The 25,916-nt window shown below is 38.2% G+C and overlaps 1 protein-coding gene across 1 annotated transcript; it reads right to left on the bottom strand.

Moving 5' to 3' along the window:
- Positions 1-278: 278 nt before the first annotated feature.
- On the bottom strand, positions 279-24,371 carry TMEM64 (transmembrane protein 64). The gene is made up of 3 exons (XM_032869070.1): positions 23,367-24,371; positions 9,228-9,383; positions 279-4,112 (listed from the first exon to the last, which is right to left on the bottom strand). Exons 1-3 carry the CDS (start codon positions 24,162-24,164, stop codon positions 3,921-3,923), a joined length of 1,146 nt encoding a protein of 381 aa, XP_032724961.1. The 5' UTR covers positions 24,165-24,371; the 3' UTR covers positions 279-3,920.
- Between the last annotated feature and the right edge of the window lie 1,545 nt (positions 24,372-25,916).

The following is a 25,916-nucleotide window of genomic DNA, read 5'->3' as shown; positions in this document are numbered from 1 at the left end:
TGGGACAAATGACAAGATTTTTTGACAGGTAGGTGGCATTTCATGATTTAGCGGTATAAGGGGAAAAAAAAAATGGAAGGGGAAGTGGCAATGTTAGACATCAGAATCATCTCTCCAGAGGGCCTCTGCTATAACCATAACCACGACCACCCTCATCTAGTGTCACCACCATTCCATCTTAGAAGCATGTCTTCCCTTCCTCCTACGCTCCCTCCCATGTCACACGTCTCTATATCCATCCAATTATAGAGGGAAAGAAAGAGAAGAAAGAAGGAAAATAAAATATCACCTTTTATTTTCTCAGGCACACAAGTGATCTGGGATGTCAATTATCAAGAGATTTTACTGATTCACCCATTGAATTATCTATTTTAAATCTTCAGCTACCATAGAAAATAGTTTGCAGCAATCACTTAGCAATTCCAAAGTACCAAGTTATAATTTAGTTGTGAAATAAATTAACAGTTAATGTTCAATATGCACAGTTACCAGAACTCCTGAGTTTCAAATATCCTGTGGAATGGGTGATTCCTCTCCCTCCTTTAAAGGCTTTCAAACTTAAAGAGATGACCTTTAAAAAAAAATATCCTAAATAGCTGATTACAACAGAAATCAGCAATGTCCCATCTAAACACCAAACACTGTTATTTTGACCATTGTTCTGAAACAAAATTCCATCACCAAAGTCATCAACCCAGGTCGGTCTCACTGTCCCTGAGGTCCTCCTGAACCTTTCTTTTTCTCTGCAAACACCACTTAGATTTGAATAGCGTGGACTTACCACGCATTTAAGGACTGACCTGTATCACCCTGACACATACCTATCCTCTTTCTCAAGCGTTCTAAAGCTAGTCCCACAAATACGGACATAAGTAAGCCATAGCACCTTCCCCAAGAACAGTCCAAATCAGCATTGCACATTAACACACACAGAAATGCTGGGACATGCTGGTGGCGAGACCACTGAGCTCAGTTACAGCAAGGTAAGTAAGAGTAACTACTCAACTTAGCTTCTCAAGGAGGGAAATGTCTTATAGTCATACATTTGACCCTACCAAAGGAAAGTCATCTTAGGTTTGCAGTTGATTACAAAGTACATAAAACAAGACTATGGCAGGCTCGGAACAAATCTACCCAGTCTCTTTTGAACACAAAGTAAAAACACGTGTTCTAATGACAGAGATTTGGTTCTATTATTTTCATAAACCAAAGAGTACAGATTTCAAGTTATTTCACAAATCTGATGATCAAATGAAAATGGACATGAAAGCACTTAGTAAATTATTATGTACACATTTTTAAAACGATGTGCTGTTTAAAAATAATTTACATAATAAAATTTGGCAAAGAGTAAACAAATCATTAACAATAAACCAAAAAAGTACGGAAAACTAAGGGAAAGGCCCAAAGAATTAAAAACAGAATATTATCTTTCATCATATTGAGAAATTAGGTATGTTGTATGATTTTTAAAACGTTCATAAAGCAACTTTATACTGCTGTTTGTAAAGTCAAAACATTTTATTTTAAAAATATACACTCTAGATCTGGAGGCATTATTTGGGCAACATACAAGGATCTTGTTAAATTTGCTGCTGCCATAAATCTGGGATGCAAGCTTAAAGATGGAGTGAATAAAGCATGGCAATGCTTCATACAGTTTATAGAGAACACATCCAAAATCCAGTAACCAAATTCAGCTATCAAAAAGCATGAATATAATAGATTGTTGTTTACTTGGGAGGCTGGGAAATAATGAAGCAAAGGAAAATTGCAGCTTTAGATTAGTATTTTAGAAATAGTAAATCCATACTATTTTAAGTAAAAATGGATGATTTTATTATATAAAATTATGATTGGCAGAATACAGAAAAATTATTTCTCTTCTACCTTTACATATTTAAGTATGAAGCAAAATGCAACAATTGGAAGAACTCATTACAAACTACTAAAAGGTATTCATTTGGTGAAATTATTCAAGTTACAAAATGCTAAGTAAATAAATGCACTTCAATAGACATGAAGTGTAACACAAGTCTGAAAGTAGTGATCTTAAATGATTCCTTTAACAAAAACTTATCAAAAACAAGAAACACAAGAAAAATACTGTCAAATTAGACAGAAAAGAATAAATCAAGCATATTGTTCATTGGGATTATTAAATTAAAATTATTTAAAAAAATAGAAACAAGTAATTAGGATAAAAAAAGAATAAGAATATTCTAGTACTGTATGTTTTTTTCTACCAAGGAAAGAAAGGAGGATTTGGAGGCCAATTAAGTACTGCAGACCCAGCTGCTTCTTGGATCATTTGCACTGAAGTCTTGGTATGGACATGTAAATGAACTTTTCTATTACCCAAAGGTGAGAAAACTTAGATATGATGAAGGTAAGGAAATCGATTATAACTCCAATAAGGGAAAAAACTTATGCATTAAAATCAAATGCAATGTGTCTTTAACATAAGACTAGAATAATCTGCTCCAATAGAATTCTTTTGCACTTTAGTGAATCAGGGCAAAGGTTTTACCCTCATGAAAGGGCAAATGGGAGTTCTCTGATAAGGTGGAATCTTCATAGCCAAAAAAGAGATACCAACCAGAAAATTTGCATTCGTATCTATAATCTGGGTTGTAAAAAAAACATTAGTCATCAAGTTCACAACTAAACCATTTTAAAATCATAAGGTGATAGATGCATAATACATATGTCATATGAATCATATGCCAAATTATTGTATGATATACTCCTAAGTGCTATTAATAAATATACTCAATTCATTCTACAAGAGAAAGAATTGAGACTTAATTTCACATTTCAGAATTCCTGAGTCTTATCAGAGAAAAACAAGTACCAAAAAACAAACAAAATAAACCCATTTTATAGTAGGGCAAATAATACAAATTTGGGCATTAACAGTGTATTTATAGTTTTAAAGCTGAAGACTATGGGGACAAATATATATGTGTAACTCAGTGGACTGATAAACATGATTTTAAAGCTTGTTTTTTTTAAAAGGCGATTTGATCAAACAAGGCCACCTGAGTGACATCTTCAATGATGGTAAGTCCATCATTTTAAAGGATTAGATCTTTTATCTCAAAGCCTAATGATGAATATAAAAGGAAAAAGAAGTTTATTTTACTAAAACTTTTTAGTAAGACTGCAATGGGACAGCCCTTTGATGAAAGATCTAAGGAGAGTAAAGCCAATGTAATGGAATTAGAACATGGGTTCTAATTTGAGCCACTGCCCAATAATTTCCCTTTTACTTTGCATATTCCACAGTGAAAATAAAAAGGTATCTTAAGAGCACTTCAGTCCCACAATGTAGGATTTAAGCTTGTGTGAACAGGTGTAAATGGCCCTGCAATGATGCTTGCAAAAATACATTCAACTGAAAGTTAATGTCTATATTCTAACTCGTAAGGAAAAGGGAAGCAAAGTGGTCCCACTTAAAAAACAAAACAAAGAAACACTATCTTTTCTGAAAAGGATAAAGAACATCTAAATAATATCATACATTTAAAATTACATACTCTTACTCATCATTATAAGTAGGGAAGATGCTTGCTTACAACTTTTCATGGACTTTATAAATAAAGACACTAAGCAGAAAAATATTTGGGTTATTTCTCTGTTCATAAGTACCCAGAAAGAAAACAATTAAAAAACACTAAAGTGCAGACCTATAGGCCACGGAGGGCATAATAAATGATAAAGAGGTGCAGCCCAAATTTGCATCTACATGTACACTTACATATCCAGAAAATGATTCTTCCTTTAAAAAATTGTGCAATTTAAAAACTAGTCAGTTTTGTTTGTGCCGTATACAATTAGAACTTGTCTCTGCCCACTGGTAAGGTGACCACTGGACCTTGGACAGCACACTAGCTCTTGACAATCATACATTTCATCAGTCATACAATATTGATTCCACCTCCAGAAAATGTTAGGGTCCTCTTGTTGTAGAATGAAGAGCCACTGGTATTTGGTTGATTGCCTTTAACCAGAGAGGTTTTCAGTTCCATTTCACAAGCTACAATAGCTGCATTCAATTCCACTTGAGCTCGATGAACTACATAAAACATGAGGCCTATACTTATAATAATCTGTGAATAAAAATAAAACATTACAGTTAACAATATTTTACACAGGGGGAAAAAAGGAGAAATAAACCCAGTAAATATTTAGCTTAGAAATATTTCAAACAGGATGCTTCTCAAATATGGTCAGGTAAGAATTTTAAATAGATTATACACAGTTGCCATCCATTCTTTCCTTGGCTTCGTCTATTGAGAGTGGAGGGTTAAAATCTATACATCATCAACACAGGGTATCAGGTTAACACAAGGCAAGCATACATCCCTTTTAGTCCATATACATGATGTTTGCTTGATACAAGTCAAACTTGTCTCTTTGTACCAAAAAGCTTCAAGGATTAAAAAAAAAAAAAAGTCTACAACAGAGGTCTGCCAACTAAATCTTAATTTAATTAATGTACTATATCTTTGCATGACCATAAATGTCCATAGGTATTCCTAAGTCCGCTTAGAGAGAAGCACTACCATTTGCAAATGAACTATCTGGTGCAGCCAAAATGCAAAATATCAAGAACCACTTAAAAAATGAAATGCCAATAAACTTCAAAAGAAATTAACAAGAGACCATGAACATGAAATTGTTTGTGCTTAGGGAAAAACAAAACAAAGGAAAACGTGATTGAGAAAAAAATGCCCATCAAAGGGATGCTAGAAAAAGCACTGACATGAAAGTCAGGTGCTAGTCTTGGTTTAGCCACTCAACTAGTGATGTGATTTCACATTGCTATGTGGGGCTTCTGTTACTCTCCAATAGGAAGCTGTGGCCCCTCTTTATGTGTTAAGATGCTTTAACATTCTATATACAGTTCATCAAAATGTCTAGGCAGTACACATCTTCTAACTTCATTTGTAAGTCAGTTCTTCAGAGTTTGGAGCAAATAGTCTCAGTGCAACAAGGTTAGAGCAAGTGACCTTTAATGTCCCAGTAAGTTTCAAAGGCTGATCTATCCACAGTGACCCTAAAATATAATACTGTTTCAATTAAGCCTATGCATAATTTTAGCAGTTTTGTGGGAAAAATATTCTAAATATAAGCATTGAGGGTAGTGGGGGAAGTGCAGAGGCAGACATGCTGGGGGTGGATTAGAGAGGGGAATTTGGAACTTGTGAAAGGGAGGCACTAGTAAATGGGTATTCATTATACCATAGAATTCTGAGCAAATTAGGTATTTTAAAGGTGGGCCTTCAAATCTTGTGTTGGTTCTCTAACATGTGAGCTCTCTTTAAAAAACAACCAAACAAACAAGATCTACTCACTGAAAACTCTCAGTCTGATACTTATCAGTGTTGTGATGACACCATGTGAAGTCATGGAAAGTACCTTAGAACTAACTTGGAAAGGGTGTGGATGAGATGCTACACTCTGCCTCAGACATGTTGAATTTGAGGTGCTGAACAGAGATCCAAAGCAGTGCAGGGAACAGGTCCAAAGCTATGGAAAGAAGGCTGGGCTCAAGATGTGTATCAGGGAGTCCTTACACAAATAAACGTTAACAGCAGCTAACTCAGTAATAGGATTTGCTAAGGAGAAAAGTTTTCAGAGTAAGAACAGAAAGCTTAGGCTAGAATCATGAGGAACATCAATTCGGGGGTGAAAAGAGGAAGAGATACTGATAAATGAACCAGGCAAGCAGAAAAAAAACAATCAAAATGATAAGGGAAAAAAAATGTTTTAAAAAGGCATGGTTAGCAGAATCTTAGGTTGCTAAGAAATCGAGCTAGATGAGAACTGGAAAGTGCATCTGATTTCAACAAAGTTGGTGATGACAGTCATAGAAAGTAGGCTTAGATCTGGCAGAAAAACTTCTCAGGTTCCCAGTGAGGGTGAACTAGCTACATCGCTACATGGGACTTTCCCCAGAGGCCCTTCTAGACCCAGGGCCTGGCAATTTGTACAGAGTCTTTTCCCAACACACCACCTTGGTGTAAATGTAAAAACAAAACAAAACAAAAACAAAACAAACAACAAAAAACAAAAACCTGTTTTAGAAAGTTTCCCTACTAAAACAAAAGAATCAAAGACAAAAGGCATCTCTTCTACTATCCACTGGAGAACAAGCTGAGAGCGTGAGCTGAACACAGAGTGTTTAGTGGATTTCTTAGATGGAAATTGAGGGGTTTCCCATTTGAAGGCTTCTGATTTTTCTGTTAAGCAAAAGAGATAATCTGTTGACACTCAAGAGGAACGTGGGGTTAGAAATCAAAATTGTGAGGTGCTGAGATAGGTTTGCAGTAGTCACTGAGGCAATGGGGGAGTAGGAAGACGAAACAGTTGGGCTATGGGGCAATGTTGAGAAACCAGCAGAAGGTTTGCAACGATGAATTAAATATTACCAATCTGGCTGTATGACTTCCCGAAAACAACAGGTGCAAAGCATATCAAAACTTGGACTCATCCAGGGTTTTGGCTGCTGCGTACACAGAAAAATACAGGGCATGGAAAAGAGTTAACTGAATTGCGAATCCACAGAATCCAAGTGGGATTTTTGTACAAGAAATAGTTGTGCCTTCCTCTGAACATCTATTTTGTATTGTTTTAATTTTATAGACACTGGGTTCTATTTAGGTGGCTATGAAGTTCAGAGGCAGATTCGTGGCTTATTTCTAGCAAGTATGAGAAGCCTCGTGAACACACTTACTCTACTTTTCACTTAAGCTTCATCCTTTTTTCCTATGGACTTCTCTCTTCAGGATGACTTCTTTTTCCTCTTGTTTTATTCTCCTGTAAATCTTTTGTAAGCTGAATTAAATCCTTTCTGAAATATACTAAGCTATAAAGTAACATCAGTAAATAAAACTGAGGCATAAATATGTCTTTATTTTTTTTGTTGTGATGGTTATTGTTATTTTCATAAATGTCTGGGTTAAGAACTATTTGCCCTTTTTTCCCGTCTTCTATGCTAAACTTAAATTTGTCAGCTCAAACAAAGGGGTATAAAATCACTGGATTAAAAAGAAGATCCTATATTTTTAGAAGCACAAGTGACAAATACATGAACTATTTTTTTCTATTATAATTCTACCAATTATAGTTTAATGATTTACTAAGATGCTCAGGAATATAAAGTATCAAATAGTGAAAATATTATTAAACCTACTAATAATGACAAATTCTAATGACTCAAGCATAATATAAGGGGGGAGAAATATATTTCAAATGGATTATTCATTTTCAAGAAACTAGAAAAACATAAAATATACTTAAATTTATACTAAAAAAAATCTGAGAATGCAGGGTATGTTAGAATCTTATAGTACCTCGAGGTAATTAAAAACATACATTATCACGTACCTATAATATATAAAAAGTTTAATATGTGATTAACATACTACATCAATAAAAATAAACCAACTATAATAAAAACCCTAAACCTAGATTCAGGTTCTTTAAAATATGTCTGTGTGTGTGTGTGTGTGTGTGTGTGTGTGTGTGTGTATAACTTTGTAGAAAAAAAGTAAAAAAAAAAAAAAATTCCCTGAATGTCAAAAATATTACAAATTTTTTCATAAAGCAAGCCATTTAATTGATGGCATTATTTATAGTTCAATATAAATATTCCTGGGCTCACTCTGTTTACTGAACTTATACTACATAAGCACAGAGAAAATCAACTCTGGCTTTATTTATCATAATATTTTTAATACAATATAGTACCTTAAAAAAAGTGGAGAATGATACACTAAATTTCTAATATGGTATCATATATTTAATAACATAAATAAAAACTAACAAGTTAAGGGATCAATAAGATATCGGCTATTTCAGTGTTATCTGCTCAGTAAACTATGGTCCTAGTTATGAGCATAGTTCACAGAGCCAACTCCGTTTGTTTATATCATGGTTCTACCCCTTGTAGCTATGACTTTACACAAATCGCCCTCCACTAGTGTGCTGATAAACTAGCTCGTGGAGATCAGAGGTAGGAATCTTGATTTGGAGCACCTGCCATTGTCCACGGTATAAATACTCTTGCCAAGATCAATTTCAAGTTACCACTGCTGATGTCACTGAACACGAAGTTGGGAAGAGATGTATACACAATAGGCTGGAGATATTAAAAATACATACCTTCCAGCCCTTTGGTAGGGATTAAAGGAGCTTAAATATATAGCATATAAAGATCTCAATAAAAGTTATTATCAGCATCTTACTAAATCATCAAAAATTATGGTGATTTTATATGTTGGTAAATCTCAGGAAGGACATGTAGCACAACCAAAGAAATGAGTTTTTTTTAACTCTTCCTGTTACAACTTAAAGGAACTGAATAAATATGCCTACACAGCTGGATTTTTCTCTCTTAACAACATTTTTTTATATGTAATCATATGTACCCTAAACTATATTACAATTCACATGGCAATAACAATCCATTATGCTAATCTTATTTAAATTTGTAATGAAATACTTCAGATGGTTTTTATAAAGCAATACTTTCTAAAAATTATTTTGTTCTACATAAAATTGTACTGGAAAAAGTTTACATTGCCAGCATAATACTCTTAAAAAATATCAATTGGAGAGTTTAATAACTTGAAGATAAGACAAAAACCCAACTCTATCAAACCTCACTAAAATTATATTCAGAAGCATAGTATTAACAACACTTCACAAAAACCCAAAATAGAGTGATGACTTTGAAAATCACTGCAAAAAGAACCTTATTTTTGTCATTCCCCCCCCCTTTTTTTTTTAAAGATTTTATTTATTTGAGCTCAAAGAGAGACAGTGAGAGAGAGCATGAGCGACGAGAAGGTCAGAGAGAGAAGCAGACTCCCCGTGGAGCTGGGAGCCCGATGCGGGACTGGATCCCGGGACTCCAGGATCATGACCTGAGCCAAAAGCAGTCGTCCAACCAACTGAGCCACCCAGGCGTCCCTGTCATTCCCTTTTTAAAGAGAATTTTCAGTAAGTACCAATTCAGTTCTATAAACTTCCATATATCCACACAATTAAAATGTAAATGTCAAAATACGAAGTATAACCAAAAGAACAAGGAAAGACACAAAAAGGAAAAATCCTCCTAAATGATTTTCAATGAAATCTGTTTTAAATCAGTAATGCCATAGAAAAAGGAAATTAAAAAAAAAAAAAAAAAAGACAACCTTTGGCCTTAAACTCACCTGTAAACAAAAAACAAAATATCCACTAACACTCTGTTCTGCAATGACATCTTCCATTGTCCGCAGGGTGGTACCCAAGTAAGAATTCAGAAGCTGGGTAGGAAGCAGTCCAACCGAAGATGCCATCAGATAGTTGGGTAAGGAGAGATCAGTAATCTAGAAGAGCAGATTAAAGGAACTGATTCATTATCAAGTAAAATTTCAATTTTACATAAAACTGTGTGTACAAGTCTTATTAGTAGTTTTTCCTAGGGAGCTGAAACATTTACAAAGCATTCCAATTTTCTTCAATGATTATAAAGGGAATACATGCACAATGTAGATTTAGAATGAAATTCGAGTGTAAAGAAAAAATTTAGTATTCTATGATTCTACCACTGAAAGATAACATTTGTGACTATCTTTTTTCTTCAATGTAAATAAAATGTGTACACACAGATCATTTTGTAAAAACAGTTTTGTAAGTCTTCCTCATGTTATTTAATAATCTTCATAAGCATACTTCAGTGGCAGTGTGGTTACCAGGCTTTGAAGCCGAATAACCCCATGATGGCATGTGAGTTCTGAGAATTCAGTGAACTACTGTGCATCCGAGCATCAGTTTTTTCATCTGTAAAATGAGGGTAATAACCAACCTTACATTGTTGTTGTCGAGATCAGAAATATTTGTACAATATGTAGCAAATGAATAGCACATGACTGACACTCAGAAAGGATAGATATTATCATTATTATGCAATTATACTACCACTATGTGGATCTAGCTCAATATAACTTCTTCCACTATAGAATATTTAAATTGCTTACTTGCTTGTCTATATGTGATTATTTATATTTCTGTTATTATAAATTTTTAAAAAACTGATGAAAACCTTTGTATATTAACCTGTGTACGGGTGTCTAAAATATTCCAACAAAACTCCTCCTCTGTTACTCATGTCCTTATGTGATCTTTTCCCCTAGAATGTGGTTTGGACCTGGTGCTTACTTAATGAAAAGAGATGTTAGCAGAAATGAAGAGATGTTACCTTCAATATCAGGTTACAAAAAGAGTAGAACTCCATCTCTCCCTACAGCAGACAAGCCATATCCTAAAGTAGCTTGATGGAGAGCGCCGTGGGGCAAGGAACTAATGTCTTAGCCTACAGCTAGCCAAGACCTGTGGCCATGTGAGTAAGCCTGGAGGCAGATAATCCCCCATCCACATCTTATCTATAGTCCTGGCCACCACTTGATTGCAGGGTTTTGAGAAAACCTGAGACAAAAGCACCTGGCTATGCTGCAACAGAATTCCCAACCCACAGAAACTGGGAGCTAATAAATGCTTACTTTTATTTTATTTATTTATTTTATTTTTTAAAGTCACTCAAGTTTTGGAGTGTTATACAGAAAGAAATGACTAATGCAATATGTATCTCCATTATTTTAGGATAGATCACTAGGAATAGAATTATTGGATCCAATAGTAAAGCCTGTTTTTCCAAAAAGTTCACACTGATTTATGTATCTATCAATAAATAATCCATGAGTGTGTGTTTCGTCATACTCTTACCACCTCTAAGTATTAAATTTCAATCTTTCCTAGTCTGATGGAGCAAAAATGGTATTTCATGATTGTTTATCTTACACATTTTAATTTATTTTGATATTAGTTTTTTTTTTTTTAAAGATTTTATTTATTTATTTGAGAGAGAGACAGTGAGAGAGAACATGAGTGAGGAGAAGGGCAGAGAGAGAAGCAGACTCCCCGTGGAGCTGGGAGCCCGATGCGGGACTCGATCCTGGGTCTCCGGGATCATGACCTGGGCCGAAGGCAGTTGTCCAACCAACTGAGCCACCCAGGCGTCCCGATATTAGTTTTAAATATACATTTTCTTATTTGCATTTCTTTATGGCTTTCCTTGTTCATATTTGTCCATTTTTATTGGAATGTTAAAATTTTTTATTTACTCGTAAGAGTTCTATAAATAGTAAGGGCAACCTTTGTCTATTATATTTGGCAAATATTTTCCACTATTTAATATAATAATAATAAAATATATATATATTATATATAATATATATTATAATAATATAATATATAATATAAATATATTCCACTAAAATATTTTCCAAATATTTTCCACTAAAGTGTCCCTTATATTTTATGTTTCAACATACACATTTCAAAATTTTTACATAATCAAATATTATCAATCTTTTCCTCTGATTTTTTTCCTTTTTTTTTTCTTTATCTTTAGGTCTTTTGGTTTTTTTTTTTTAAAGATTTTATTTATTTGTCACAAAGAGAGAGAGCACAAACAGGCAGAGTGGCAGGCAGAGGCAGAGGAAGAAGGGCTCCCTGCTGAGCAAGGAACCCTGATGTGGGACTCAAACCTAAGACCTGGGATCAGGACTGAAGCTGAAGGGAGCCACTTGATCGACTAAGCCACCCAGGTGTCCCAGATCCTTTTTTTTTTTTTTTTTTAAACGTGTATTTCTTTTCTGATTCTATTTTCCTTTTTAACATTTACCACTTATTCCTTCTGGAATTAAAGGTGAGAATATAGAATATATAGGATATTCCTCCCCTTCTCCAAGAGCCAATTTCCCTAGCGATACTTACTGAATAATCAATAACTTCTCCTATGATTTGCGATGTTTACTTTGTTACAAATGAAGTTAATTATACATAAAATGTCTACCTGGGGCTCTAATAATCTCCATTGACATCTTAAATCCTGTATTGAAACCAAATTGTTGCAAAGACTATCAGTTAGTATCTGACAAAGAATTCCCTATCCTGAAAATCCTTTCATTACTCTTCTTTTTTTAAAACTGCCATAACTATTCATACCTATTCGTTTTTAGAGATAAGTTTTAGGATCATTCTGTCACTCAGAAGAAAAAATCAGTACATTTTATATTGGGACTATGGTAAATTTATAAATTAATCTGGATAGAACTGAAATCCCCACAATATTCAATATTCTTATCCAGAATGTTATCTATAATTACTCAAAATCTTTACATCTCTTACTAAAGTTTGATGGTTTTATTTATATAATACATTTCTTATTCATGTACCTTTAAGCATTTGCGGTTTTGTTGTTGCTAGTGCTATTAATTTTGAAAATAATTTTTCTATATATCCCCATCCAGGTTTACTAGTATGCAAGAAAATTATTGGACACTTTATTAAACTTTTTTGGGGGGATGATGTTAAGATCTGGTATTTTAAGAGTAACCTACAGTTATTCTAACTACACTCTAATCTAATCATGTAAGTCGTATTTTCAGTAAAGCTACATTCATCTCCACTCACAGATGATTAACTCGAGATACACCACTGCTGGTTTGGAAAGAATACTACTGTGACTGGTTAACAATTTAACTCAGCAACTGTTGGCTCCAGGCTGCCCATGCAAGATGTTCTGGTTGGTGCCTGCAAGAGACAGAAGGTAAGATACAACTCCTACCTCAAAGGGTTTACACTCTGACAAAGACACATCAACTTCCTCAAAAACAGGCAGTAAAGGATTCTTGAGAAGGACTATGTGTAGAGTGTTAAAGAGTAATCAGGGATTAATATTTGCTGCAGGAATAGGGGCCAAAGGGCAACCAAGTGGAAAAAGAGGCATTTGAAATGGACTCTGAAAACCAAATATGGCTTTGGCAAGCAGAGACAGGTGGGATGAGGAAGCTAAGGTGTTCTAAGAAGGGACTGAACAGGGACAATAGGGCACAGGATGTACCCGTGAGATTGGCAGTGGGGTGTGGATTGTTTAGAGCACATGCAAGGGAATCCTATACAGGACAAGGCCTTCCTTAGGGTGATACTTGTTAGGGGGCTGGGATGAAAAGGGAAACAAGTCTGTACCTAGTAGAAAAGCACTAGAGCGTCTAGTCAAGAAATGAGGTCAATGAGAGGAAGAAAGGCTCCTCTGTCAGTTTGGGGTAGTTATAGAAGAGACCACTCTTTAGAATAAACATGTCAAATGAGTACATATGACAAAAAAGGAATCATAAAAATTACTGCAGTTAATAATAAAACATTACAGGTTTTGGAGGTTGTTAATCTTTAAAGTAAATATTTCATTTCCAAAATGTCAGAATGCAAAGCTTCAGTCCGTAGAATGAAATGAAATTTCTCCAAGTAAAACATAAAATTGACATTCACATGGAATTCAGGAATATCCAAATGGCGATGTTAAGAACTGATCTCATAAATGTGAAATAACTCTACAACTCAACTCTTTAACAAGACCTTTGTCCAAAGGAGAAATCAAATATCGCCAAACCTTTTATGACAGAACTTCATCCTAGGGAAAAAACAAGTGTTACTGTTTACATATATGCCCTTTCTGAAAAGCTGTGTATCAAAAGAAAGTAAAAAAACTAATTTTGGCTAATTGTTTTAAACACTTACACTGGAGTGTCAAGTAATTTAACCAGTACAGCAACACAATCACATACACACACATTTTTCAGCTAGTACTAACTTTATTAAGATAAACAGTTCCAAATTATTCCAATACACCACTTCCTATATGCTAAGGTCCTATTCAGAATCTGCACCTGGCTCCATTCTTTGAAAAACATAATAAATTTAGAATACTTGTTCCTACAAAGACCTATTCAAGCTTCCCTTCCCAATAAGTTCTCACCCACCAACTTCTTAAAAATCTGTCTGCTTGTCTTTCTTGCCAGAAAGACATTAAATGTGAGTGTAGAATATTATCATTGGAGTTTCTGCCTACAACATCCTGGGATCTTGGCTCAAGATTGTTTTCCTACTCCAAAGAACTCCTAGAAATCTCAGCCTAGGATGTCATTGCTGTCTTGTTGCTCAGTCTCTGTGATCATAGAACTTGACAACTCAGGGATGGTGTTACCTTGATCGCCATCCTCCCATGCTTTTAATACTCTAGAAGCACTGTAGAGGCATATACATTCTTAGTCCTAGAGGTACTGTGCTTTCCTTGGGGATGGAATTCATTTCTCTGGGCCGGTATGGGTTAATGTAGGACATGACCTTATACCAAATAAATCCTGAAAACAAAGAGCCCATTCAAGGGGCTGGGGTGGGGGGGGGGGGCACAAAGAAAAAGAAGGAGGAGGAGGAGGAAGAGGAGGAGAAGGGAAAAAGAAAAGGAAAAATGCTTAACTGAAAAGAGCTAGAGCTGACTGATCTTTGCGGCGGACAGTAAGAGAACTTCTATCTTCAGACGGATCACTCAAATGCTCCCGCAACCCGGGGCCTGCTGTCCTCTACCACACGGCACAAAATTCAGCTCACCAGGCAACCCCTCCACTTTCTGAGTTTCCAGCTACTTATACAATGGCTTTACTGGATTTAATTTAATTCACTAGGAAACTATGTAATTTTTACACAGAATACCTTGACATAGACTTAATGAAGAATATAAAGAGGATCTATCTGTGTTTAGAAGAACTCAGATTTTATCCACAGTTTTGTGAATCTAATATTAGTTTCAGCAAATTATACTTCCTAAATTTTCTTGGCTTATACAAAAACAATGCTTTTCTATTGACAAAGTTGAAATTAAGGTAAATTCCAATTAAAAATATATTTAATAATATTATATAGGAAAAAAAATCATGAATCCCCAAAATAATTTTTAAGAAAGGAATGGCAAAAGGAAATGAACATGAGTACAGTTCAATCTTTTCATCTAATTACTACTTATTGATAAACTGCGTATATACATATCCTCAAAATACTATTGATATTTCAGAAAGTTGCAAATGGCAACTAGAGTTGACCCTTGAACACCACGGGTTTGAACTATGCAATTCCACTTACACATGGATTTCTCCCAGTAAAGACAGTACACTCTGCACATGTATTACTCTTATGATTTTCTTAATGGCATTTTCTTTTCTCTAGCTTTATTGTAAGAAAACAGTAGATAATGTTATTTGTATACAATAACATACAAAATATTTGTGTATTGACTGCTTATGCTATCAGAAAGGCTTCTGGTCAACACTAGGCTAAAGTTTTTTGGGGAGTAGATTTCTGACTGGGGGGTCAGTACCCAACCCCTGCATTGTTCTGAGGGTCAACTATAGTTTTCACTTCCAGAAATATAAAAATTTAAAAACCAGTATAAGAAAAGACATTAACTGCCCATTTCCCCTTCTTTTTCCTTCCCTCCCCAAAATACTTCTCCCCATGTCCCCAATCTCAGTTTCCCTAATTAGACACCTCAGAAGTCAGTCACACAGCTCATTCTTCCCTCATTCCCACGTCTACTCATCTGCCCTCTCGTTCAATGCCACTTTCTAATACCTAAGAAATCTACTTACTGTCTATTCTGTTCCTAGTCAGTCTCTCCTCTCTAGTCTGGACATGGACAGGAGACCTACCCGCACTCACCAACTATGCTAAATCCTGGAGAAATCTTTTAAAAAGCTAGATCTAATCCTGCTTAACTCTTACTTCTGCCATCAGAATACGGTTCAGGTTCACTTCCACAGGCAATGCGCTTCATGACCCCAACTCTGATTTCCTCATGCTTCATGTCACATTACGTTCCAGGCACATCAAAATTCTCTTGTTCTTAGAACACTCCTTGCTCTCTTTTCCTTCTGGGCCTTTGCACAATGTTCCTTCTGGCAAGGAAACGCATATCCTTCCTCCCACTCCTCTTTCTTGGGCAAAAGTCCTAAACTTTCTTTTACTACTCAGTCATGGACATCTCTAGCCAAGCTTCCCTGAGCTCCCAGGTCTGCATTAAGAACAGCTTTAAGGTTGTCTGAGAGGACACTAGGCCATCCCCATCCCCTTCACACTAGAGAGTAACTAAAGATTTCACCACCTGTTTGCCCTTCACCTCTTCCCCAGACTAGAAATTCTATGAAGAAAAGGACTTCTCTTGTTCTTTATTGTCTTTAGCATGATGTCTACTATATATTATATGCTAAATATATACTCATTGGATGTTGACGATATCAACATCAAAACTGTTTATAAATGTTGAGACTTATAATAATTGTCAGTTTATAAACAGGTGAGGATGCAAAGTCCACTTGTAATCAGTTGTTCAGATATTGAGAACACCTTCCCCCACCCCCCAGAAGGAAAAAATGTTAGAAATGAAAATTATCAGCAAAATTTATGCCATACTATACCTAGAATGTTATTTCCACTAGACTGTAAGCTCCTTAAAGAATCTGGGGTGAACTTTGCCTTGTTCATGGTTATAACTCTAGCATCTAGAACAGCAGTGGGCACAAATTTGGTAACTACCAGTTACTTATTAAGTGAATATTGAATGAACACTAAAAGCATTTCCAGTAACCTCTAAGGTCAACCTAATGTCAATGTTGAGACCCTCTGGTTAAGCAGCAACTGTGAAAGTGCTAGGAAAAGTCTTGCTACTGGGGAGAACAGACAAGGCAGAGGCTCGGAGAGAAGAGACCCACTCCAACAGCCAAAGAGGCCTGCGATGTATAGGCTTCTACAGACAAAGATGGTTAAGTCAGTAAGTCTACCTACAAAGTAGAGGCCATCTTCTTATATACAGACCTTTTCATTAGTTCAATGTACCTAAATTAGGAACTGCTTTTGATGGTTAATATTTAGGGGGCCACTGATCCATCTGAGAATCTGATTAATACACACACACACACACACACACACACACACACTAAACCTTTTCCCCAGAAAAAACACACACACACACACACACACTTTACTGAATATACTTTCTGGAACATAAATTAAAAAGATTTTATTTGTAGAGCTGAAAAACTATAGGCTTATTACTTTTACTCACCCCCCAAAAATTTATCAAATGCCTTCTATACATAAGACCCAGCTGTCAGCAGGGAAAAAGACAAAAAACCAGAAAAACCATAGTTGACTGTGTCCATTTTAGGTCATTCTGTATCATTTGTAATGACCAAAATGTCCATTACATCCAGTAAAACGTGACAAGAATCATTTATAACATTTACTCACAATGTTATATAAGGAAAACACAAGAATTCATTAATGTAAAGACTACAAAAATAAACATTAAAATGTTGATGATGATTTTCTTCTTTGTGCTTAACTATATTTTCCCATTTTTACAGTGAGCACTGCTAAACAAATACTGTTGAAATAAGTTTTAATAAAACCCATTTGCTCTTAAAGAATTTTTTTAATATCTGGATAAGGGACAATAAGACATGCTGTATGTGTTATTAAGATACAGTAGGCTAAAAATACTGATTTGTGAATTGTAAGCCCACAGATGAGGCATCAAAAACACAAACTAATGAGATAACTGAAGGGGCAGAAAGAAGGGTAAAGTTTTGAAGAAGTCATGGCCAGCTGGACTCAGTGGCACTGTGAGGCCTAAGGGTGTGGGCTGAGGTGGCATCACATTTGTTAACTTAGCCATCACATCTGCTCCTTCAGAGATAAGACTCCAAGGTCCTTCAAAACACACACTGATCTCTGTCTTGCTATTCTCTCCAAACCGTACCAGTGGCAGTGAATCAGTACACTTAATAGTGAGAAGGAAGGATCGTCAGGTATGCTGGTACAGTGATAAGCACCATGACCCATCACCTATGTCTGACTCGATGGCTAGAGCTATAATACAGAATAAGAGTTTAGGATGAGAAAACATTTTTATAAAACACACTATCACCAAACTGTTAAAATAAAGGGGGATATTAAATTGTTGCTCAGAACATTTGCCTTCTAAAAAGCAAACTATGAGACCTTGCCTCTCCCCTTACAAATAAGATGACTGGGGGACAGATCATTAAATGACTTCATCAAAGTCACACAGGAGCAGAGACAGAACTACAGGTCCCCAACGAGTTCATGAGGCTAAGGCTTTACCATACTTGTGGTCTTATGATCACCAGCCTGTCAAAACTTTAATTGTAAAATCAATTTCAGTTTGACTATGAACTAAACTACTAAAACTTTTCTTTCTCTTGATTACTCAGTGCAAATCTGAGGAAAATTCATTCCTTATATAGGCTACAAGTTCGTCTTTAATCACATTTTGCTGTCATTTAGTTAGTATATCAGTTTCACAGCTCCCTGCCCCTCCCCAAACCAACAGAAAATCTTTCTGTTGCTGTTTTTAACCTATTGTGGGCTCATAAAAATAACTAAAGTAATTAACAGTTTGCTAACACATAATTCTTTAAAATGGTTCCACTGAAAAGAGAGCCAGGGTGATAGGGACAGGCCTTGCACTTCCAAATTTGCTCATTTCTATTTTGTGTGCATTCTACTCACAGTACCCATGTATTTACTGCTTTTGTTTTCAAAAAGATAATTTTGTTAAATACAAAGGTAAGTAAGCTATACAGGAGAGCTTAGCAGCTTCAGGCTTAAAGGCTGTTTTATTAGAGTCACTGCTGAAGTCCTAATGCAAACTTTTCCTATAGTACGAGGCAAGACATAGCCTAGGTTTTGCAGCCCATGAGGTTTCTGAAAAAGGAAAGGAAAAAGGGAAATCTGAATTTTCAAAGCTACAGACAAGATTTGCTGTTTGAATCAGAAATATCATGTCTACTTCCTAGAATGCTGAGGATTAAAGTGAACACATCAAAGAGCATTTAGTAATTGAGGAATGGCAAGAGACAGGGTACAGAAGTATCTATGCTGTGAGGGTTTGGAATTTATCCTGAGGGGAAAAGAAAACCCATTTGAGAGTTTCCTGCAGGGGAATAACAAGATCAGATTTGCATTTCAGAAAGAACTTTCTGGAGAGAGGAAAAATTGGAACTCCTTGGCTCAGAGGCAAGGAGACCAGGTGGGAGGCCGGCCGAGACACCTGAACCACAATGATGGCAGGGGGTCAAACAGACTTGTTCAGGAGTCCGGATCCATAGGGTGTGGATGATTCCTTGTGGGGGATGAGAGAGAAAGGAGGTAATCAAGTGACAGTGTCATGAAGACTGCTACCAGACAGCCCAGTTCTAGCTCCTTCCAGGCATCTGCGTGACTCTTTTTAAGTTACCGCTGGCCAGGTAACTTGTTCAGGCCAGTAAAAAGTGAGATGATTTCCAGATGAAAGCTTTAAAATTCACCACATCCCAGTAACCAAGTGAAAGATGGTGGCTCTGTCAGCCTGGATCCCAGGGTAAAAGGGATCTTAAGCAAAGGTTCCCTGCCCCTTCCCCAAGCCACGCTGAACATGAATCTGTGTCAACAGGTAAGCAAACCTCTACTTCCTAGCTCATTGAGATTCAGGGGTTTCTACTACAGCATAACTTAACCTGTCCTGACTGGAGCTGTAAGAAATGCTCATCCTAGACGTGTGTCCAGATAAGAACAATACTGAGAAATATGCACAAACGATAAGTCTGTAAATCTGTCTTCATAGGCAGATGTCTTCATAGGTGAGGCAGCTACAGGTACAAGATTACATTAAAAACAGCGAGCTTTAACTATTTCCCAGCCCAAAAAAACAGGTGCATTTTTTTAAAGGAAAAAATTTAAATATGTACTTGGGAAATTATATTTCTTATGATCTAATAATTGATACTATGAGATGTATGTACTTTTTTCTTATTTCAACAGTTTCAAGATCGGGTAGTGTCCATGTGCCTATCCCTTTTTAGCACACATGGAAAAAGCAAAGAAATATGGTTAATAAAAGACACAAAGCAAAGGAGAGCCCTTTTCCTTCTTCTATATTTTAACCTTTACAATCATCTCCTGTGTCTAAAATGTAAATACCACTACATGCACCACTAATAATGATAATGATTGCTAACAACGGCAGAATTGACTATGTGCCAGGCAATACTTGGAAGTCTTCACTACACCAGCTTATTTAACTCTCATAACTCAGCATGGACTAATCAAGGACTATTTCTAAAGCCTATGCCTCTCATGATCACTACACCTCACTTCCTCTTTAAGGTAACTCAGATAAACTTCTTTAATCATGGGCATTAAGAAAATGAGTTTTCTTAATGGAATAGAGAGTGGGGTGGCGGGGAGATCTTTTAAAAGATGGGAAGGAAAGAAGAAAACATAAATAGGCCTGGAAAGTGAGCAGCTGTGGGCAGTCAGAGGGGGATGGGGATAGAAAGGGTGGAGGTAGAATGAAGTTCTAGAGAAGAAAAAAGAAAGTCAGACTAAAACAAAAATCAGCCTAAACTAAGCTTTCTTTTCACCCACATACCCTGGGTGAATTTAGTAAACTGTTTTGGTTGAAAGAGCTAATAAGCAGATTGTTAAGAAGAAAAAAATAAAATGTAACATACTCTGTTCACTGGCTCTACAAGCCACCCTACTTAATAGCTATGAATACGAATATTAGTGTGACACATCTTATCAGCCCATCCTGCTGTCAAAACGCTGCTCCCACTTGCTAGGTAAGTGACCCCGAACAAGTCCCTGGAAGGCTAAGCCTCTGTTTCTTCCTCAGTAAAATTATGCTAATAATGAGACCATTTTCCTTTTTTTTTCCCTCTTTGCTCTTGACCCCACAGCACCAACTTGAGTTGCCTCTTGTAAAGTGCAGTTTCAACTATATAATTACCTTATTTCCAAGCACAAAGTAAAACTTCTGATTCACATATTTAATATGTTAAAAACATTTTAAAAAAACTGTCTCACTTATTTTTAATGATTTTATTCACTGATTTTAGAGAGAGGAGGGGAAGAGGGTGCTGGAGCGAGAATCAAGCAGATTCCCTGCTGAGTACGGAACAGGACATGGAGCTCGGGGCCAGGACCCTGAGATTAGGACCTGAGCCAAAACCAAAAACTGAACACTTAACTGAATGAGCCACCCAGGCTCTCCAAAACTGTCTTATTTTTAATTAAACATATATAATGAGTCCTTACTATATACCCAGGGCTACAGCAGCTATTAAATATACAATGGACTATGGTGAGTGCTGCGAAGTGTGTAAACTTGGCGATTCACAGACCTGTACCCCTGGGGATAAAAATACATTATATGTTTATATAAAAAAAAAATTAAAAAAAAATATACAATGAAGAAACAGAGCCATGGGTTGAGACCCTATCATCAAACCATAGTGCAGAGTTCTACTTTATCATTTATTTAGTACCCAGGTGACCCTGGGTAATAACAATGGTAATGGTGACCAAAAAGAACACACGTTTGTTAAGCCAGGCTCTATTGCAGGTATTTATCTTATGTAATTGTCTCAATGATCCTATGAAGTAGGTACCATTTCTCTTCCCATTTTGCAAATAAGGAGCTGACCACAGAGAGGACAAGCAACCTGACCAAGATCAATAGATTCGATGCAGACAGTAGGACTCCAGAGCACTAGTCCTATGCTCCAAAGTGTTGAACAAGTCTACACTATATGCATAAATACATTCTGCAGAGCTGGTTTAAAGATTAGAAATAATATCTGGAAAGAGCTTAGGGTAGTAAGCACACAGTAAGTGAACAAGAAAAGGCACAAGGATCAAGCTATACTGGAGAACAAAGCAAATATTCAGGTTCCTTAGTCCCAACCCTCTTCCAAAGTCTTAGAAAACTTGATCTATTTTACCCAAGGTTGGATCAAAGTTCATGTTTATACTTAATACTATAAGTTGTTGTAAAACGGAAAAATTTAAGGCAAAAAACTACCAAACCACCATAAACACCAAAACTTCTCTCTACCTAAAAAGACAGTTACCTATTTCCATGCCTCCATAAGCCTCATTCTAGTCGTTGTTGCTGTTGATTAATATCAACATGAGACTTGCAAAAGGCATTTAAAAGAAAGAGAAAAATTAAAAATTCTTAATTTCATCACAAAAATGGTAGGTTGGTAGAATTACTATTATTTTTTTTTTAGATAAACTGCTAGTTTATTCAAATTGTTTATCCTGGTGGTTACAGCTTGTTAAAGTTATATATTGGTTTGAAAGCAATTCATGGTGATAAAAATTATTCAAACTAATGAATAAGGAGATATCTGGGCTTTAAAAGGATACCACACTCCTAAAAATACCAATCTTTACCTTTTAGGAATCAATGGTTGGAATTATTCTTAATACAAAACAAAACCAGAAAGTTTCTAAAGACTAACAATATTTTGAAAACAATACAATGTATCAGAATCACTAACATAATATACCTATTATGGAATGTTTATACACCTATATATGTATATATACATATATATACCTATACCTATGGTTTTGAGTGCTACATCTCTTCCATATCAGTTTTATTTAAGTCAAGCTGAAGGGCTGAGTTCCTGGAAATCGCTATATGAACTCTTTGTAGCTTACAATCATTGACTCTTGGGAACTTAGTAATTTAGTTCAATGCCTTCACCTTAGAAAAGAGGAAAGCAAGGACACATAGGGTTAATGATGTGGTCCAAAGTCAAGAAGTTTGTAAAGACCTCATTCCTTTCTTCCAGGCAGATGGTCTCTTCACTAGCAGTATTTCTACTCCTCAATCAGTTGCAATGAGCTTGAGAAAACTAAATAAATAAATAATACAAGGCAAAAAAGAGTGTAGAAGGTGTGTATAAAGAAAAATATATGCCTACTAAGCAAAAGATTATCTGTCCTGTTTTGTTTTATTCCCTACCTAATGATTTCGAATTGCAGTTCCTCCAAAGAAAAATAAACAGGAGGATTCCCCCTTTTGCACTGTATTAAAGCAAATTATTTTGTGAAGAACAGGCCTATTAAAATTTTAGGAGACTATAATATGGAGTCTGAAGCTACCCCCTCCACTGTTTACCCAAACACTTCCTTCAGCCCCATGTCGTTAAAAACTTGAGTTAAAACCTTGGATGCATTTTTGCAGGCGAGAGAGAGAGCTAGGAATGTGAAGCCTTCACTCCCTGACTGTTGCCAAAGCTGCTACAAAAATAAGATGACAAATGTTTAAAACGGACATTTTCATCCATCTCCCCTCGAAGTTAAAAGGGCTCTTCATTTTTAGTCACACTCATATGCCAAAAAAGAGTAGTTCTTTCTCTACCAGGTCTGAGGCCCCAACTTAAGATTTGTTTTATTTGTATGAGATTTCTCAGCGTGCGACACAAAGTGATTCTAACTCCTGTTGTCAATGTCACTTCTCTGCTGGCATTTATCTGATGGAGCGCCCTCCCAGGGCCGTCACAAGACCGCTGGGAACAGTCTTGGAAAGGGATGGGGGACAGCGGGACACCACTCACCGAGAACACTGCATTCTGAAGCCCAAAAGGTATGGGGGTCAGTCTGGCCAGCGCCACCACTTTCAGGCCGCTTCCTCCCTCCACGACGCGAATAACGGCGCTCAGTTTCTCGCTGCTCTGGATCCTGGCGGCCACCCAGGCAGTGAGCAGCCGCTTGCAGACCACATGGGCGATGAAGGTGCCGATGAGGACGCCCACCACCATCAGTCCCATGCCCAGCACGAAGCCGTACAGGTAGCCGGCGGCCACGTTGAGCACGATGTAGCCCCAACCGCAGGGGAACGAAACCACGATGAAGCCCACGACGAAGAGCAGGACTCCCAGCAGCGAGTCGAGGCTCTCCACCCAGAGCAGGAGGTGCTGTAGGTAGCGGCGGACCAGGGCCAGGGAAGCGAAGCACAGCGCGGCCAGCACACACACCAGCACGAGGCTCCGGCACCAACAGGTGCTGCCGAGGCAGCAGCAGCGCCAGTTTCTCACCTCCGCCACGCCGACCACCACGCCGCCGCTGCCGCCGCTCCCGGGGCAGCCCGCCAAGGCCCCGCCCGGCGCCGGCAGCTCCGAGGCCGCTGGCGGACCGTGGCGCTCCAGATAGGCGCCGAGCAGGGCGCCCGAGGCAGCAGCCGCCGCCGCCGCCGCGCTCGCCTCGCCTCCGCGGGGGAGACGATCGGCGGAGTCGTCCCCGCCCGCTGCCCGCGGCAGGGCCCAGCGGGCCGGGGGCTCGGTTCGGCCCTGGAGGGCGGCGTGCTGCAGGAGCCGGGGGAGTGCCTGGAGCAGGCTCCCGCCAGGACTCCACATGCCTCGGCCGGCGCGGGCCCTCAGCCAGCCAGCCCCTCCGCCGCGGCGCCTATCAGGCAGCGGCCCTTCATGGCGCCCGGTACGCCCTGCCTCGACTCCCTGCGTCTGCTCGGGGAGCAGGAGAGGGCCCGGGGTAAGGGCGAGGACTCAGAGACGAAGGGACGGGTCCGACGGAGAGTGAGAAAACTCTGGACCCAGCACCGGCCGGGCCCGCCCCTTTTCGGCCAGAGGGGTGGGGGCCTCGGCGCGGGGGCGGGGCCTAGCGTGAGCGGCATTCTGGCCCCGCCCCTCCGACGCACAGTCGGGCCAGTGGCAGGGATGGTGAGGAGGGGGCCGGTGGCGACCGCGGGGGCGGTCTCGCGCTGGGGCTGCTGAGAGGAGTTGCTGGGAGAAGAGAAGGATCCGAGGGGACGCAGGTACGGGAGAGGGAAAGAGGTGTCAGCGAAGTAGAGAGTTCGGTGAGGGGCTGGGGCCAGGCGCGCTCCCGACCTTTCCTGGCGGGCGCGCGCTTGCCTGCGTGTCAGGGCGCGCGCTCTCCCGCCCCTCAACCTCGGACCCAGTCCCAGTCCGCCAAGCTGCTTGGATCCTTGCCCATTGGTCGTTTCTGCAGTAACCTCTGATTCAAGCGAACAGCTTGTGGGACGCTCACATCCACTGCTCTTTAGGCGACACTGGAGGAAGAAGAGTTCTTGATTTGCTCTGAGGAGAATTTGCTCATTTTTACCTCCCCAGTCCCCATGGGGGTATCAGATCCTTCTGGAGATGGAGTAATTAGGTAGAAAGGCCCACCCTTGACAGAATGCCCTTTCTGACCCAGAGGTCCTTTACCAAGTACTAGACACTTGGACTAGGGACTTCTCAAACAGATTCATGGAAAGGCTGTCAAAAGGCTCCCCAAACTCTTGCTGGTTTCTTATCCACCTTTCGTCTTTTTAGTTTAATGTTACCCGGGTCCTCTTTACTTCTTTTTTAGGGTTGGTTAGACCATCTCATCCACACCTATAACTTTGATCCCACCATATTTCCCTTGTTCTGATGACCCCCAAGCCCGTCCTTCCTTTGTCCAGCCTGTGGACACATGCGGGTGCAGTTCCTGTAGGCGCCTTAAACTTAGCATGGCTTGCTCCATAGCAACTTGGGCTCCAGTGCAAAACGTTTAGTGTGGGAGTGATCAAGTCATTAAACTCTGAATCTCAGGGTTTGCGTTTAAATCGCAAAATGAAGATAAGAACAACTTGACATAAACTTGTGAGGATTAAATAAGATACAACTGACCCTTGAACAACAGTGGTTTGAACTGTGAGTCCACTTACACTCAGATTTTTTTCAATATACTACAGTACTGTAAATTAGTTTTCTCTTCCTTATGATGTGCTTAATAACCTCTTTTCTCTAGCTTATTTTATTATCGGTATATACTGCGTAATACATATACAAAGTGTGTTAACCAACAAATCTTCATTGGTAAGGCTTCCAGTCAGCAGTAGGCTGTTAGTAGTTCATTTGGGGGGCAGTCAAAAGGTATATAGGGATTTTTGACTGTATAGGGATCAGATCCCCTCATTTTTCAAGGGTCAGCTGTAATAAAGTAAGATGCTTGTCCGTATGCCTGGAATCAGTGTTCAACTATGGGGAGGTATCTATAATTAAAAGTATTGTTGGGTCCGTTATCAAAGGAACGAGACTGAGACAAAGTTATGCAAAGTTTTATTCTATGCCAAGCATTAGAAGTTAGACTGACCGGCCAGGGAA

Source organism: Lontra canadensis, unplaced genomic scaffold (genome assembly GCF_010015895.1).
Source record: "Lontra canadensis isolate GAN:19392208 unplaced genomic scaffold, GSC_riverotter_1.0 scaffold37, whole genome shotgun sequence".
In the NCBI taxonomy this organism is placed as follows: Eukaryota; Metazoa; Chordata; class Mammalia; order Carnivora; family Mustelidae; genus Lontra; species Lontra canadensis.
The sequence above is the reverse complement of the archived record's forward strand: the minus strand, read 5'-3'. Positions and strand labels throughout refer to the sequence as shown.

What these genes read in the sequence shown, in the direction of transcription:
- TMEM64 (XM_032869070.1), bottom strand. Translation starts at nt 24,164, where the DNA reads ATGTGGAGTCCTGGCGGGAGCCTGCTCCAGGCACTCCCCCGGCTCCTG. An exon ending in TTCAGAATGCAGTGTTCTCG is followed by an intron (nt 9,384 to 23,366) that starts GTGAGTGGTGTC and finishes CTGCTCTTCTAG; the next exon opens with ATTACTGATCTCTCCTTACC. An exon ending in ATTTTGTTTTTTGTTTACAG is followed by an intron (nt 4,113 to 9,227) that starts GTGAGTTTAAGG and finishes TTTTATTCACAG; the next exon opens with ATTATTATAAGTATAGGCCT.